At 39.2% G+C, this 18,600-nt stretch overlaps 1 protein-coding gene and 2 non-coding genes across 3 annotated transcripts; all 3 read right to left on the bottom strand.

Annotated features, from left to right (window-relative positions):
- Positions 1–13,164: 13,164 nt before the first annotated feature.
- On the bottom strand, positions 13,165–18,081 carry LOC127449780 (60S ribosomal protein L3). Its single transcript, XM_051713324.1, has 9 exons — positions 17,994–18,081; positions 17,305–17,497; positions 16,600–16,768; positions 16,116–16,251; positions 15,738–15,924; positions 15,346–15,506; positions 15,150–15,251; positions 14,831–15,046; positions 13,165–13,289 (listed from the first exon to the last, which is right to left on the bottom strand). The coding sequence occupies exons 1-9, from the start codon at positions 17,994–17,996 to the stop codon at positions 13,245–13,247; spliced, it is 1,212 nt and encodes a 403-aa protein (XP_051569284.1). The 5' UTR covers positions 17,997–18,081; the 3' UTR covers positions 13,165–13,244.
- LOC127451048 (small nucleolar RNA SNORA54) lies at positions 13,376–13,511 on the bottom strand. The gene has a single exon (XR_007899058.1). It is a non-coding gene; the product is annotated as a small nucleolar RNA SNORA54 (small nucleolar RNA).
- On the bottom strand, positions 15,574–15,667 carry LOC127451038 (small nucleolar RNA U83B). The gene has a single exon (XR_007899048.1). It is a non-coding gene; the product is annotated as a small nucleolar RNA U83B (small nucleolar RNA).
- Positions 18,082–18,600: the final 519 nt, after the last annotated feature.

Raw genomic sequence — 18,600 nt, 5'->3', positions numbered from 1 at the left:
GCAGCAACACTTGGGGTGCAGTTTGCCTTTAATTTCTGTGCTTCCACCAGAGCATTGGAGTGCAAATAGCCATGCTGTGTGGCAGGCGCTATTTACACTTAGTGCTAATAGTCACTCCATTATTACAGTGTATTATATTATATTTATGTAACTCTCTATTAATCATTATTCAAATAAACTGCTTATTCAATGAATGGGGTAGAGTTGGGTAAAATAAAAATGTACGTAAAAATGTGTTTACTTGCGAAAGCTGAACAACATTTAGTAAGTACGAATTACGCATGCTACTGTCTTGAGATAACTTAAATGTGACTTAATAAACAGCATGTTAATATTAACATACAAAATATGACAGTATTGCTTTCTTGTTGATAGTGTAAGGTAAATAGTAGTGTTCCATAAGCCTTTACCCTGTAAACCGTGTAAACATCAAATGGAACGTGAATTTACAATTGCCTTTGCTTCCTTATTTCAAAATTCCACCACACGTCACTAGAGCGCACGTCTGTGCCTTTTCTCCTCTCCAGCCTAAATCTTTACACAGTTCTTATTGCATCAGATCTTTCTTTTGGATCTCACTCTCTCTCTCTCTCTCTCTCTCTATTTTATTCCCTGCTCCTTCCCAGAGTGTCAATATTTGCATGTTGCTGTGAGACATGATGTTAGGTATTAGCCCCTTACTGTGTACCTCTCAGTGACTGTCTACCCGTTCTCCAGCTTTCTCCTTCTGCTACCTCTCCTTTTTACACCTCACTCTGTGTCTTCTCTCTCTCCATTCCTATTCCCCGTAACTCTGTGTGTCTATCCACCCATATCTGTTCCCTTTCTCCCTCACTTTCTCTCCCATTGTGGTGATCAAACGTGCCTTGTGTCTCTCTGCAGTGCTGTGTGATCAGAGTGGAGAGTGAGCAAAAGCAAGAAAGGGACATAGAGAGAGAGAGCGAGACCGTGGCTGCATCCGAAAGCTACTGCAGTCAGTCAATTACTTCAAAGGCAGCATATGTGTATGAAGGCACCTCGTAAGAACGCTGGTATCGGACAGCCTTTCAAGGTACCATAACATCATGACTAATGATCTAAAACTATTTCAAGTGAGCTTTAGACATACCTAAGACAAACCAAATTCAGTCTTAAGTAGAAAAAAGTTAACTGCTTTGCTGCTTTCAACCGCCACCACCATCAGACGCCATTTTGTTTTTCTTTCAAACAACCACAGAACCGCACACAAAGGATTAATGGATATCAAAGGCAGCACCAAAACTGGCCAGGCGAAGGCATCTTAGTAGACAGGATGTGATGCAAACTTTAGATTCAGACTTGCCATCTCACATCCATAAAAAGCCTGTGAAGGCAGCGTTTTTCAGCTTCCAGACGTGACTGTGTATGTGTGGTTGGAAAGACCTGAGAAACATGCTGTCCCCTTCTGACTGGGAATACTAAAGGCACACTCTCACAGCTGCTGCCTTTGTTTCTCCAGCTCGGACCACACTTATATAATCCCAGATCACAATAGCAACTGTCCACCAAGCCTAAAATTTAGCATATCTATCATCCAGTCATACAGCCCGAGAGGAAGTGTGACATGGAAGTGTGCTGTGATGTCTCTTATAGCAGCTGTGTTAAACCCCGCTAACCCAAATCAGGAAGCATTTCAGACTACTAAAAGGAAACTGGTGGATAGAAATGTTTACTTGTACAAGAGAGTACCATTCAGGCTATAGAGCGCAACAGTTGGGTTCCGAAAGTAGAAATCCCATTCATTTTTTAATCTGGTTTCATAGTGAAAGCGTGACTAAAACAACATTTTTGCAAAACTTGTTATATGTATTTCCAGGTACCATTCCCTGCAGTTTCCTGGTGAAATGAACACTAGAGGCACTACAACAACTGTGTGTTTTATTCCTTTTCACTCAAATCATGACTTCAGTGGCTGATTATGTCTTTATAAATACTTATATTTCTCTCTATTACTCAGACCCTCTTATGTTATATCAACACACTTTTACTCTAACGCATCATTTGAAAAATGATACATTTTAACGCTTGTATTACAGACCCGCCTACATTCAGTATATACACTTATTCCAAGTTAATTAGCTTGCGTGGGAGCTCAACTCATAAAGCATTGGACTTTGGGCTCGGAGGGCTTTGGTTCAAGACCAGTCAAGAACGCAAGCTGACACGTGGCACGACAGTGTCATAGAAGCAACACAAATTGATGTGGTTGCTTCAGAAAATGTGTTTTTCTTTTCGCTACTGCATTTTAAAATGCTATCAGTTAGGTTTAGGCATTGGTTGGGTAAGGATGTAATACATTTAATTTATTAAACAGGAAAGGAGGACTGAACTCACTTCAAGTACTTTTTGCATTGTTATAGCAACATCAGGAGTTTTCTAAGTGTAGATTAGGCTGCTGGAGCATTCAGTGTCAGTTTTGAAAAGTAGTGCTGCGTTCCATTCAGCTCGGAAAGTCGGATTTTACAGCTTCCTACTAGGAAAAGTGCAATGGAATGCATCTTTAAGTCAGAATTACAACTTGTAGTCACGTGCAGAAATTCTCAACTCCGATTTCGCCGAGATGCAGGTGCATGATGTCACACAAACATGTGGACACTTAGGGAGATATACAAAGTAAGTGATAAACATTCACTTTATAAGTAATATCGATAAATGAGTTCGTTTCCACATTACATGATATTAAAGCTTGTTTAACGAACACCTGCAGAAACAGGTGTATAAAACACTATAATCTCTTTTGATAATCGTACACCTGAAGCACAAATGCTAGTGCTGCAGCACTGTTTATCAGCTGGGTTGCTAGGAGACATCTCTAATGAGAGTCAAACCCCTGCTAAGCTAACGGGAGTGTTGCAGTTTTGTTTCTTTAAAGGTCATCTTCAGAATATCGGGGAATGGAATGCCATTTATGGTCGGAGGTATCAAGTAGGAATATCCCACATCCAACTTGAATGGAACGCATCATAACCCTGTATCCTGACGAAACTAAATGTATTATTTTATAATAATATTAGTTATTATTATAAAAATATACCAGGTATTATAGACCTCCTTGGTAGATTCATATGAAAAATTATGATTTTTGAATGTCTGTTCGGGAGACGTTCATATCACAAAACAGTCATGCTGCAGTTAAAATTAGTGTTGCTTGAGCATTAAGTGTCGTTTCAAGTTCTGGCTTTCATGCGTGGACGTGTTTTTAAAATGTCTGTTGGTATTATTAGTTAGCTGCGACATAATGTATGATGCCCGAAGGCATAGGGTGTCTTATTCATTGTGAAACTGTGTTTTCTTAATGGCATGAATCACACTGAAGGCCTAGACTGTAAATGCACGGCCCGCCACTGCTGGTGAAGAACTACATGCTGCGTTCACATCCTGTTGGAATTACTTTAATTGTTGTTCTCTTCAAGCGGACTCTGAAATTTTATAATTACGAGATCCGAGCACATGAATGATCAAGCAAAGTCGTTTTTCCAAGTGGGAAACTCTGAATTCTAGATAAGTTGTGGAGTTGTGACACTGCAAGGGGTGTGTCGACATTAAAGATGATGGGAAGCAAAGATTTTGCAAAGTTATTTTGACTTCAGTGCTTTATTTCAATAATATTAATATGTGATGTGACAGTCAACAAATAACTCACCCTTTGTGGTATGTTTTAAAGAAATTAATTAATACTTAATTTGATAACATGCATTAATACATCATATGTCGTGTAAAAGTGACGCAGGTATTCTTATCCACTGGTACAACAAAGAAGTGATTTTGCCATGTTTAATTGTGTATTTGTTTACATCTGTTTCTTTTTTTATCCCCTTTTCTCCCAATTTGGAATGCCCAATTCTCACCTCAATCTGGGTGGCAAAGTTACTCACCTCAATCCGGGTGGCAGAGGACAAGTCTCAGTTGCCTCTGCTTCTGAAACAGTCAATCCACACATCTTATCACGTGGCTCGTTGTGCATAACAACGCGAAGACTCACAGCATGTGGAGCATCATGCTACTCTCCGCGATCTATGCACAACTTACCACACGCCCCATTGAGAGTGAGAACCACTAATCGCGACCACGAGGAGGTTACCCCATATGACTCTACCCTCCCTAGCAACCGGGCCAATTTGGTTGCTTAGGAGACCTAGCTGGAGTCACTCAGCTGTTTTATTTGTTTCTATGGCAATGCTCAAAATGCTTTTGATAACAGCAAAATATTTATAGCTGCATTAATTCACCTCTGTATGTTGTTGCAAAATGTTTAAGTACTGTGATACAGTGGGTGTTAAAGTCCACTGTGAGACATGAAAAAAATGTGCGGGATCTTAAAAATGTACTTAAACATCACTATTTCTAGACACTATACATCATAATTAACATGTCAATCATGATGTATAGTGTCTTAAAATAGTGATGTTTATGTATTTTATGTTGACTATATTGTATATGTGTATTGTGTGTATTTGTAGTACATGTTAATGTATATACTTACCTGTGAGTGGTTGTCTCCAAGAAGGAGGAGTCCTGGGCTATAAAAGACAGCCCAGAATACCACTCAGTGTCTCTTGATAGGCCTGAGGAGTAAGCGTGCAGTTATGGTGCCGTGAACAAATCAGACCCGTTGTAAAGTATAGCGTGGATACGTTTTGTATTTTTACAAGTCGGAATCTCGTATTTACGGTAATTCCAACATGATGTGAATGCACCAACAATACCTGTGAAACCTGCTGAGAAAGATCTACCAATCAGAGAGTCACGGCAAACAAAGAGTGGCAAAAGTGCCCAGCATTGACCGCCCACTCCCATGACATACTGTGAATTATGCAGCCTAATCGTTCTCTTTACGCTCTCAAACTACAGATATTTGTAAATATCTATTTTGCAATAAAATTTTAAATATATTGTTGCTTAACTTATAATCACATATCCAAAAATAAATGCCCCCCACAGATTGATTGACTGATGCAAACCACTTAGAATGAAAACCGTAAACCAAAGAACCACTGAGAGAGAGAACTGAATTGGTCTAGCAGCAGAGTTGTACAAAATGTACCAACTGACTAGGGACGATTTAAGATGTGCTATCTTTGACACTCAGTAAAATTTAACATTATACACCAACAATTCAGCTCTCTCACACATAAACAGAACAGATGAACAGCCCATGGCTAATTAGTAACTGTATCACGCATTGCTCAGCAAGATGACCAACCCTCTCTCTCTCTCTCTCTCTCACACACACACACACACACACAACATGCAGACAGTGGGATGTACCACAGTTGTGTGTCACTTGCCCTCTAGTGGTTAGGTGAGAAAGTGTGTGCTGGGCCTCTCTCCTGTTCAGTAGTCTAGTGATGCTGTTGCTGACTTGCAGAATGCTGTGTCCATAGGAACAAGCACAGAATACTGATGCCACAGTGCAGCACTTGTGCATTAGGGCTGCAGTCAAGCAGACTTAAGCCAAGGACTGTCCACTGTCTCTCCCCCTCATGTCTGAAAATACAAATAATATAGAAATAAATTATCAGTTACACTTTACAATAAGGTTCTATAGGGTAACATTAGTAAATATAAGGTACCATGAGCTAACAATTAAAAAAACAAAAACATTTAAATATATTGTAAATTGTTTGTTCATCTAGATAGATAGGTAGACAGATAGATAGATAGATAGATAGATAGATAGATAGATAGATAGATAGATAGATGGTTTTTTTAAACACTGTTTTTGGTGGAAGAAAACACCATCCTAGTGTGATCGAGAGCCGTAATCATAGCAAAGTTAAAAATGTGTTAGTCTGCACATGGCCTTAGAAGTATACCTTGACAGAGAATGATTCCTCCTGAAATGCTAATAGAAATGTGACAAAGGCTAAGCACCTGATCAAGGATTAAGACATATTTTCATATAAAAAATATCAAATTGCAAAAATATGATATAGCACACCCACTTGCATGAATCATATTGCCTACTATACAAACAGTGAAATCAGGGATGGTGCTAACTTTTACCAGCCCATTTAAAGAGAACAAACAAGCTAATGTAAAGGGTAGTTAGGACATGAGAGAGGAGGAGGGGTGGAGAGGAGAAGATAGGGCAGTGTGGGGAAATAGCTGTATGCTCTGCTAGAGCTCCTTACATAATTGCACAGTGCAAAGAGGAGACCAACGCAGTCATCTCACTGACTCGCCCCACGGCCACAATGAAATACCGCTTCGGCCCTTTCATCTGTATGCTTCTCTTTTTTATTACACACTCCATCATTATTGTTTCTCCTAGTGAAATCTGGGCCTGCTCATTGCCACTCTCAGGGCATGCATCATATAATGCCAATGCACCTCTCTTCTTTTTTTCCCCTCCATCTTTCTTTCTCTCTCTCTCTCTCTGATGTTGAAACAGTCTGTTGAAGTCTAAGTCCTCTCCCTTTGAAAAAACAGAGAAAAGACAAGCAGTGACAAAAAAGTGATGACAACACTCCAAGGTCTAAGCATATCAAAAATGAGGGAGCCATCCTTGATAAATCCTTTTGAATATTGCTGGAAGGGTTATGTGGGGTTGTGTTTGAAGCAATTCTTGCCAAGAGTGCAGAATATTTCTCATTACACTGTGAAATGATGGGGGAAGCAGTTTTGCAATGAGTCAATGAGGACAAAGAGGCTTCATTAGGTGAGTTCCCTTTGGACTCCATTGTAAACAAAAGCCTCAATCCACATTTGATGTCCCCAACGCTCAGAGGGATGCGGGCCGTCCTGCCTGTATGTACAGTATTCTGCTCTGTGCCTGGAGCTCAATTCTCAAGGATGAAACCTCCAAGCCTTGCAAAGCTAAGCAAGCCACTGCCGCTGTCTGATAGACCACATGAAATAAAAATTGGGGGGCTTTGATGCAATATATGCTAGTGCATGCCTAAAAGTTGCCAAAATAAACTTATTAATATTGGCTATTTTAAGGGACAAGCCTTAATAGGTCAAGGTCCTTAACAGATCCAGCCTTAACTTCCTGATTCAATAGGAAATAATATGGCTCAGTTTGCCCCTGCTGTTTGATGCAATAATTACACAATTTTGAGCCAGAAAACAATTTTATTTCTTTATTAACAACCAATCATAAGCAGCCATGTATTCTGATTATTATTATTTATTTATTTTTCAGTGTCATTTTTTATCAGCTTTGTCGGTCCAGCTCTAGTCGGCTGCTATTGAAGTGCTTGGGACAGTGTGTGCTCTCATGGTGCCATTTAGCCAATCAGCATTGTCATGAAATTTCCTGTGGGTCCAGAGTGATAAGTTACATTAGTCACTGTTAACAGATGGCTTTCTCCAGTTTTTATAGACCTTTTTGGTAAAAATAAATAAATAAAAATAAATAAATAAATGGAAAAACAGTGCTTGCCAACCCATTTCATGGGGTCTTTGAGATTGCAACAACAAAGTTACACAAGAGCAGAACTGGCAGAGAGTACCATGGAGTAATGAAAGTCCGCTGTAGCCCTCATCCAACTGTGATGTAATAGTGGGGTGGGTTGCAGGCCAGAGGGAGTGGGGAGAGCCAGCTGTTTAATGTGTATATTTTGGTATGGACATCTGGGCATAGCTGCTGTACAGCAGACCTATGAGGCATTGCAGTTGGACATAGAGAGAGATGAACATGACATAGAAGGTAGAATTCAGAGTATTGCCCACATCAGTCTGTCATTCCTCATTAGAATGAAGCAGCCATTACAGTGAGAGCTTATTAACCTAAGAGCTCTGTCTGAAATAAAGTGAATTTCTCTATGTGGGCATTACAGTATACTGTGGGCATACAGTATAACATGTTCAGGAAAAATGTGCATGTACCATATACAGTATATAACAAAGGGAAAGTGTCTTTCTTAGGTCCAGTAACTGGTCACCATCTCAAGTTTGACCTTTTTGCCTCAGTTTTTGAACCAGTCAGTTTTTAAAAGTACAAAAGTGTCCAAGACACTCCTGTAGTTAATTTCCCTTTAAATATTTTTTAATCTGTTTTCTAAGAGTTAATACTAATTCTATTCTAGTCCTAGTTATAAGTTTAGCTGAATGCTAGTCTTTAGTATAAAACATAACAGTAAAAGATTAAAAATGCCCCCAAAAAAACAACTCCAGAGGCAAATATTTTTTTGATTCTGATTCTGATATTTATTAATATTAACATATCCTGTGCACATTATTATGGGCATAATAATTATAGAATAAATAGAGATTTTTGTTTAAATAGTCCTTCAAGATGACGCATGTTACACCATGAAAACTGCTTGAAAATTTCACTTCAACTATGTAATTCCATTCAAAAGCTTATAACACATCTCAGGACATGCTTTTCATTACACTTTCCAATATGAAATGCACAAACAATAGAATGAAAAATACAATTTACTTTACACAACAAATAGTACTCTTCAGTCTTAACACTTCTTAGAAAGCTAAACTACACTTTCAAGTGCCTTGACAAAGGCAATAGCTGAAATTTAGAGTGGGCCTCTGGAGCCTCATTCTGAATAAACTTATTTTGTCCTCTAGAGAAACCTTGTGAATGTACAATACTAATTACGGGATACACAACATTCATTATCGAACAAATACCTGAAGGCCAGGACTCTTGCTGAGTCAGGAGGATCCACAAGGCTGCATTGATCCAGTTCCTATCCTGCAGCATTGCTTTCCTGGAGCAAGCTTTCTCAGAGGTCATCCACAGAAGAAAACAAAGTTGTACCACACTTCTTGATTAAAGTTCATCTAGTTTCTCTATTCAAGTCTACATCAAAATTTAAGTTTGATTTGGCATCTAAGTTTAGGGAATCAACAGGGATGTGGGCAAATATGTCCTGTATTAAAAATAAAGAGGGCAAACAACAGACACTGTTTTGCATTCTTAAACTATTGATGAATATTCAGTTTCCAAGATTGTCTAGTTTCGGATTTAGTATGGGTTTGTGCCCCAACAGACACAGTAGTGATCAGTCGGATACCACCATTTACAATCACAGAAGTGTTGATGTGCAGCCAACAAGACCTGTGATGTTCCGGTCAAAAATTACCCCTATAGAGTTCAATAGATTTTCAGTAAATTTACAGCACACTTATCTATAACTTTTCACACTGAATAAAGGCTTCTATAATAGCATTTTAACTGGAAAGAGCGCCACCTATTTGTGAGTTGTGGTACTACACATGTACAATAGATATACAGTAAATCTCTGATAAATATCTTGCTGAAACCATGTTGTATGCAATGTATTAGATGTCAACTGTCTCCTGGTGAACGTTTCTGCACCTCATGTCTTATTTAGGGTGTCCCTTAACTCTTAAAGGGGCGGTCACACTCGGCTTTGAGAACTCCTTTTTGTTACGCTACGAACCAGGAGGGCTTCTGGTGTAAGTAAATAATGAATCACAAATAGCAAATAAAATTTTATTAAAAATTAAAAATATATTGTCTACTTACTTTCCTGCAACAATAAATCTCGCAGCTTTGAAATATGTATTCTTTGAATTGAGCCCAGATGTCAGCGTGTGACCTTTCGTTCTCCTATTGGTACCGCATCCTCTTGTCCTACAGTTGTAAAAAAAAAAACAACTGGTAACACTTTATAATAATGGTCCATCATTAATAGGTAACTATGCAGGAATTAATGCAGGATTAATGAGTAGTTCTACATTAACACTTTAGTTACTACGATTAACTAATATGGAAACATGATTAACCAATCAGTAAGTAATAATGAACTGATGACTGAGGTAGTTCACTGTTAGGTAATAAATAATTATTGAATTTGATTTTCCTCATTGAGAACTATCAACTAACTATCGCTAATTAAAAATAACTACTAATTAATTACTAATCAAAACTTTAACATGTGTCTAAAATGTGAATGATTATGTTTTTATTGCGAACATGATCATGAAATGCGCTTTCAGAGAAACATGCGCCTCACGTGCGTTTTTTGTGGAAATTAATTTATGGACGTAACAGCTCTCTAAATCATGGCTACAGTGTCTAGTAGAGTATCAGCTAGTCAGCTTACAGATGTATGTGCCCAAAATGTGTATTGCTTGGGATATCTCTTCTGTTCATTACAAATTATTAACTTCGGCAAGTCTGATATTGCTGGAGGTCTTTTTAAAATAATTTTGGTAACACATAGGTAATGAATCAAGTGTGACCACATAAACATGAAGGAATAACTAATTATTTTAAAGTGAGGGTCATGGTAACACATTAATTAATGAATACACCATTTTTTTTTTTTTTTTTACAAAACATTTTAAAATGATTTTTTTATTCATAGAGACTGTAGGTTAATCTTACAAGAAGTGTTTCATTTTATGTGAAGTGCATTTTTTTATTTATTTTTTTTTCTGAGTAACTTAATAGATCCAATGAAAAAAGAATGAGTGTCACGTCCATCAAGCTTCTAATCCAATCAGGGTTTGTTATATTCAACGCTTGTGCTGAAAGTGAAAGAAGAGGGAGTGCGATTTTGCTCTGGCCTCCCGCCACTTCGCCTGCACGCGGTAAACTTTAACACACATTCTGTTCTGTTCAGACCGAACATAGGCAAAGGAGGAAACATGTCAAATTAATTTGATAAAAACTGTACGTATTTACAGAGTGGGCTGTCTAAGGCAGAAGTACACATGTGGAATCGGCCTCATGCTGCACGCTGGTTGTCCCTCCGTTTTCTATTGAAGTCTTGTGGAGAACAACACACTTGTGTAGACACATCATTTTATTATTTTACTTTATGTTAAGAGATAAGACTTTTAAAACATGTAGTAACCATGAGCACCAGCAATTAAAAGCATTATCCTACTAAAGGTTTGTAGACTATGGAATTATGTTCAATTATTTCAATGATTCATAATTCAATGCCAGGAAAAAAAAAATGTTTTGAATGTCAGTGAATGTTTCTTAACTATCTGTTTGATTAAATGAATAAAATGTAGGAACAGACACTTGAGTATTCATTACTAACTGACAAGTAACACCTCAGTTACTATAGTAATGGTTTATAATATTTTTCACTTTAGAATAATGGTCCAGATAACCTTTAACTCCCAAGGAAGCAAACAGTAAGATCTCATTAATTAATAATGTGTTACCATGACCCTTCAAAATAATTGTCCAGATCATTAGTAATTCCTTCATACTTATGTGGTAACACTTGACTCAATACTTTCTACTCTGTTGCATTTGGATGCGTATGAATGGGAGTCAATGGAGCGCAAAGTGAAGTGTGCCTAAGATCTCATTTAAGTTGGGACATAAAGGTCACACTAAGGGCTTAGCAACTACTAGTTAGTTTGTAACTAAGTCTGTGCTTATTTTGGTTGCACCACCTGTTCTTAATGCAAGACTTAATTAGCGGGTCGTAAGCTCTCCGTAAAGTAATGCGTAGTCGCATAATATGATGTTTACTTGTATTGATCCAGTAAGCAGCCTTCAAATTTGTACTCAGAAGTGTTAAAAAGCTGTGAATTTCAGTTTGATCTTGTTAGTTGATGTTCAAACCTGAGAGGGGGAGAGGGAGAGAGAGAGAGAGCTTGTGTCACTCCGAACATAATAGGTGTAAGCAAAAAGTTTGACATTCCATAAACATTAACAACTATTATAAAAACGATTTTTAACATATTGATTTTGTCAATGTTGAAGATGACCCAAAAGCATTTTGATCAAACTTAAGTCCTATTTTTCACTGCTTTTAACTCTTAAACGGGTCAAAAATGACCCGAACGTAGGAGTTTAAAGACCTCTTTCGCAATAATTATTTTTTAAAACATTAAATAATTAGAAGGTAAATAAAAACCACTGAGGCTAATTGGTTGTCTCTCGACATGTTTATCATATTATGCATTTTCCCTTTTTTGAAAAAATTGAACATTAAAACTCTAAATTAATTCATTATGAATGCAAAATATGTAGTCCAAATTATGACCCTTCTCTTTAGTCACTTGCTTTCCAGCTATACGTGATGCAATAGCCCTTTTATTCACAGCAGTGCCTTGTTTGATTTTTCTTGGAAATGACAGCGAGACTGAGGATTAGCTTAACCATCTATTCAGTGTCATGCAGCACACAGCTGTAAAAAGCGTCCTCACATCAGATTTTCCACAACACCTGTTGTCTGTTTTTGGTCTTCTGTATGTTCTTGAAAATATTTTTCAATATTTAGTCCGCGATACGATACAAAAACACCTCAAAATGCAGAACAGCCTATTGAAGAGACTACGTCTATGCCTTACAGCCTCGTTGTCATTCCCATTATAAACCAAAGATAGCGCTGCTGTAAGGACTATCATGAGCTAAATTACATGTTTTTCTTGTTAGATACCTGTAACAAATACTTAGTTAAATGGCAGTTCATTCAAAAATTAAATTTCTCTCTGCTGTGAGAAAAAAAAAAAAAAGAAAAAAAAAAAAGTTACCACTCACCATAAATTTTCATTCAATGAAAGTGAATGGGATTGAAAAGTCTCCCTAAAATCTCCTTTTGAGATCCACTGGAGAAAAAAAAAAAAAAAAAAAAACAACCTTCATATTTGTGCGAATATCACAAGTCAGTACTCCTCAGAACATTAAAAATGGCCAATTAATGTTGACAATTTAAACATTAACCAATTCAACCATGAAAGAACCATGCTGCATAATCTGTTATAATGAAAAGATTACTAAAAATTAAAAAGGACATTCATATTATAATTTCTGTTTAATGTACATACAATTATTAAAATTGACCGATTCAGATGGTAGAGAACATGTCTACGTTAGATGGTTCTTTTTTACACAAAGCATTTTTGCTATACTGCCTGTCAAATGTGCTGTAAGTGCAACAAATGTGAATGCAGTGAAAATTAGACCACTCGAACCTCATGTGCTTGCAAACTGCAATGTTAATAGCTTTGATTATAAACCGGAGCAATAATTTTAATGCAATGCTTGCTTACAAAGTCTATACCCTATATAACAAAGCATACACTGTTGATAATGTACTTTTTGGGTTAAAATAACCTGTGCATCATTTAGAGCCAAGTATGCATTCAATATACATTTAGAGTCTCTCATCTGAAATGGGGGAGGGGTAAAACCAAAAAGTGTGATTGATACTGGTTTAAATAGACACTGCACACAAATAGTGTTTTATTTATTTTTATTAAATATCTCTGCAGTACTGCTATGACAACGCCACAAACGGAGCAGGGGCGGAGCACACTTATGCCATCTCCTCCTTGGCAATACGGTCTTTCTTGAGGGGTCCCTGTTAATAGAAAAAGATCATTTAGAAGCTGTGGGCACAGTACAAAGTTAATACCGCATCTTAACTTCTGATTCTTTACACCACAGTTTTGTCATCAGAGAGTGAACAGGGAGAAAGCACAAATAGGGCACTACTCCCCTGCCTCACTGAGTTTTTACTTTTGCACTGGAATGGAACCCAAATCTCAGACTGATGGGCTGAAACAGGTTACGAACAGTGCAGATCTGCAGAGGCCCATGGGAGAAATGTTTTATTCTATAGCCACTCCACATGGACCTTTTACCACGCATTGGACCAGATACACGATGATCGTAAAGCAATGCAGCGGGAGCAGAATGTCACCGATAGCCATTTTCCACCAATATAGTCCAAGAGCGAGTTACTGGGCCGGTTACGAATTCTCGAACTGTTCCGCGCATTTCCACCACAGAAAAGGTCGTTCCATGGCCGAAAACCTGGTTCCACACCGGCCTCAAAAGCTAGCTGGTCTCTACGTAGCAACCGATTACGTCAAGGATCGAGGGCGGGATACCAGCCTGCTAACCGGGTCATTAAATTCAGCCAGTAACGCTCGTGATAAACAGCTAATCGCCAGTGTCCTCTGCAGCTAAACTCAGTAAGTTATATTTGCCAACTTTGTTAGCTTTTCTTACACTGTGGTCATATTTTGTGCATGGTTTTGTTCTCCAAGGGGATATTTGACTAGCTACTCACCAAGTTTGGAAGATTGCTGCAAAGTAAAACAGTAGGATTCTCAATCAATAATATATGCTATGGCAAAAGATTCAAAATACAACCATCTGATGTTAATGGTTCCACTGTAACAGTTTACTGAATTTAGCAAGCTAAGCCATAGCTCATACAATATTTTAATGACACTACCTGTTGTCTCAAGCATAGATGTCTCTGGCAATCGAGCAATGTAATAATGATGGATTGCATTAATCCGCATGTTTAAATATGACCTCAAAAACGAGGAGTTAAAGCTGTATGCAAACACACTGTGATGTGTCATGTTTATGTTTGAGGTCTTTATGTGAAACTACCAAGTAGACAGTAACCAGTTACATCCCCGTTTGGCTCTCAGGTCAATGGAAAAACACTGCCGGTTTACTATAGGCTCCAGATTACCAGGACGTGAACCAGCAGAGCACAGGCTTGGCACGAGAACCAAAAATCGCAATTTTGGTGGAAAAGAGCTAGGAGTCTGAACAGATCCAGAATGAATCAGGCTGGCACAGGTTCTATTGCTTCTGGCTAGCTGCGGGCAAGCATGTATGCGCCACATTGTTCAAAAGGCCTATAACTCAAACACTTCCAATTAAGGATTCTTTAAAGAGGCAATCAGGCATGACATCCAATCAAAAGGGACATGACAGCCAGCACCTTGGCCTGTGTCAAAGCACTGATGCACTTACTAGACACAGGCCTGGTCTAAGTGAACAGCCCTTAATTCTGCCTGACTTCTTCAGGCCACAAACTGAGGATGTTCAGAGAGGAGGGATAACATTCTGGAGAGACCAGTGCAAGTATGCACTCACCATGAAGGCTTTCTTCTCCTCGATGGTCTGGAAACGCCCATGACCGAATTTGGAAGTGGTGTCGATGAATTTGAGGTCAATCTTCTCCTGTGCACGGCGGCTGGTCTGGACCAGAAGAGATTTACGCAGAGTCAAAACCCTCTTCTTGGTTCCAACCACGCAGCCTTTCAGCATGAGGAAGTCATTGGTCACCTGACCATAATGCACAAAGCCACCCTGATAAAAAAAAAGTTAGTTAACATTTTTTTTACAAAAAAGTTTTAAATGTATTAAATTGCTTCCAAAACACTACAGTCCTTTAAGCAGATATTGCGCTCACCAGAGGGTTGATGCTCTTGTTGGACAGATCATAATCAGTTGAGGCATTGTTTTTAACTAATTTTCCATCCTTTGTGTGATAGCCCGTACCAATCTTGTAGATCTAAGTGAAAAATCAAAACCCATGAGAACTGTATCAAAAAGGGAAACCTGCAAAGTTGGTCCTTCATAAAGCCCACCGATTCTTGAAGCCTCACCTTCTTGTTGATCTCAGTGCGGTGGTGGTAACCCTTCTGACCAGCACGAGCCACAGAGAAAGCCACACGAGCAGGATGCCAGGCTCCAATACAGGCCACCTTACGCAGACCACGATGGGTTTTGCGGGGCAGCTTCTTTGTGTGCCAACGGCTCGTCACACCTACAGAAATGGAACAAAAATCAGCAACGTGCACTTAAAAGCTCTCTTAGACAAATTCTATAGTATGCATGTTATCAGAAGGAAGGCAGCATGGGATATTTCCTCATGCATTTCGGGCGCCATGCCTGACGCAATAAATCCATGTCTTTCATCATTACATGCACAATTCTGGTCAAGTCATATTAGAATCATGAGACTGGCTGTACACTTAACATAAGACAGTCAACATACCCTTATATCCATGACCCTTGGTGACTCCAATAACATCGATCATCTCATCTTGAGCAAAGACGTTGCTAATGGGAACGGACTGTTCAAGCTTCTCTCTGGCCCAGTCAACCTTATCAGCAATGGAACCTCCATTCAGCTGAATCTCCATTAGATGAGACTTCTTCTGCCTGTGTGGTAGCAGGCGCATCTACAGAGAAAAAGGGAGGTTAGCAAAGTTTCACCACAACAGATCTGCATTTAAACAACTTTCCAGCTATATATTGTTATGAACCATTCAGTGTTGCACTTATGATTTGAGAACCGAAGTCCATCAATTCCCACAACCATTCAAGTCTCAGCTTGGAGAACAGACATTCCACAGATAGATCTACAGCTCACCTGTGTGTGGGCAATGATGCGAATAACCTGGCAGTACTTCTTCATAGAGGCAAAGTCTTTCTCCAGCTGCTTCTTGCCCTCTTCATCTTGCCACCTCTTGCAGTACTTGGTAAAGGCCTTCTTCTTAGACTTGTACCTGTAGATGGCAGATAGGGGTGGGGGAGAAGCACAAAAACGGGTGGGCACCAGATCCTTCATAGCCCAACAGACCAGTGGAAGGAAACTGGGCCTGGCTGCTTGCCCATCCTCATAGTAAAGGGGGCATTATAAGCACTTCATCTTTTTGGCTCATGGCACAAGTTTCTAAGAAGCCCTTTTCACTGGCCAGAGGAGCCCAGAGCTCATCAGGGCACAAGGCACCTGAGCGGAGCTGCACCACACCGACACATTAGACTGGCTCAGGAAAACATGGCATGGTTTACTCTTGCCAGCAACTTGCATGGACAAACTCATAACCTAAAATGATATCTGCAGCATGTCTTACCAGTTCTTGTAGAAGCGGCGTTTGCACTCATCACTGATATGCTCAGCAAAGATGGTCTTGAAAGAGCGCAGGCCACGAGGAGTCATCACATATCCAACAACACCCACTACAATCATGGGAGGAGCCTCCACAATGGTTACTGCCTCAACCACTTCCTTTTTGTTGACCTCTGATAGTGGGCACAGAAAGCACAAATTGGTTGCAAAATTACATCTTCCCAGGTTTAAAAGACTACAGCAAATTAAGGTTTAGGACCAGTGGCCTATTGCAACAAACCTCTTAAATGTAAGAAAACCCATAGTAATAACTAGGAGTATCACTAACAGGTTTCTAATTTATAAGGTGCACTCAATGCAAGGCAAAATGATAGCTTCAAGTTATACACTTTAATTTGATTCCCCTAAAACAAGAGAAGGTTGATTGAGGCCAACATTTAATCTAACATCTTTTTTGTGAAGGAGAAGTAACAGATACAACATGAATGCTAAAAAGTCCGATTTCTGGGTGAAAATACATCAAGTCTGTTGAGGCCAACAACAGTAAGTTATGAAACTGCTCTCAGTACTCGACATTCAGCAGGGGCTTGTGGCCCAAATATGTCCGCCCGTCGAGAATATCATCATCGGCAGACACTCCACAATTAAATTAAGCTTCAAATACACGGATCATGGTCTATTTGCTATGAACTACAAAACAGGTACTCACTTGAGCCAGGTCTATCGACCTCACGGACAATGTGGGTCATGCCAGCCTTGTAGCCGAGGAAGGCAGTCAGGTGAACAGGTTTGCTGGGATCATCTTTGGGGAAACTCTTCACCTTCCCACGATGGCGACGGCTCCTCTTGCGCGGCAGGAAGCCCAGAGATCCGTGGCGTGGGGCCGAAAATTTGCGGTGAGACTAGAAACATGCGCGAACAAGTGCGTCAATTAAGTGTAGTTAACTTCAAACCTATAAACCTCGGTGTACAAAAGCGTTTACCTAACTTGTATTTACTTATCTAGCATACTTCCAATGGTAGGCCCTAGAAACGTGCAGTAACGTATTACTACTTCCTAAGTAACAATTTCTAAGTGCACGTCGTCGAGTAAAGTGGAAACCCATTTAGTATAGCGGTTTTATTTTGACATTTGACTTTACATTTAATATTTTAGAAAACGTTAACTTATAAATCGTTCATCTGTATTGGGAGCACAAATAAAGCAGGTCGCTGCCATTTTCCCTTACGGCCCAGTCACACACCATGTGCAAAATACTCAAGACGTATACAACTATATTAACTGCAAAACGTTAATTTACTTACTAGGGGGTATACATCGCACAGAATGTATGTAAAAACGAAAGGATGGGTTTGATTTAGGTTGGATTGCACGAGAAGCATATTTCATGCACTTACCATTCTGTCCCTGGTCCGATTGAAAGAGAGCGAAGGAGAGGCGGTGCTTCGTAATATAAGACACGCGCTCGTACGTGTGTGCGTCACCTCGTACGCGTCCAGCTCTTGTGTGTTACGTTCCTCCCTGTGTGGTGTCGCTCTCTATGAATACAGTGTTGTATTGCACACAAAAATCTTCCCATACCGTCGTTATTCATGCTATGTGAAATTTTATGTCAAACTCACATGTGTAAAATACTCCTAGCTTAAATTAGAGCTGAGGAAAATGACTGATGAAATTATTTTAATCTTAATAATACCCCGCAGACCGAGAGAGAGCTGGTTGACTTGTCTTAGCTGGTCTCCCAGCCTGGCCAAGCTCGTGCTCATCTGGTTTGTCTGGAAGGTCAGCAAGTTACCCTGCTAAAAAGTGCCCAAAACCACTCTAAAACCAGCAAGCAGACCTGTGTGACATGGCTAGGTGACCAGCTGAGACCAGTTTTAGCTGTGTTCCCCTTTATGTATTAATGTTAGTATTATGCTTACTAATACTGTTAAATAGGATTATCATTGATGTAAAAAAGTTATTGTATGGAAACCCCAAAAGGCTTGGGTTCTTGTCTGTTAA

This window comes from Myxocyprinus asiaticus, chromosome 13 (genome assembly GCF_019703515.2).
Source record: "Myxocyprinus asiaticus isolate MX2 ecotype Aquarium Trade chromosome 13, UBuf_Myxa_2, whole genome shotgun sequence".
Taxonomy (NCBI): domain Eukaryota; kingdom Metazoa; phylum Chordata; class Actinopteri; order Cypriniformes; family Catostomidae; genus Myxocyprinus; species Myxocyprinus asiaticus.
The sequence above is the reverse complement of the archived record's forward strand: the minus strand, read 5'-3'. Positions and strand labels throughout refer to the sequence as shown.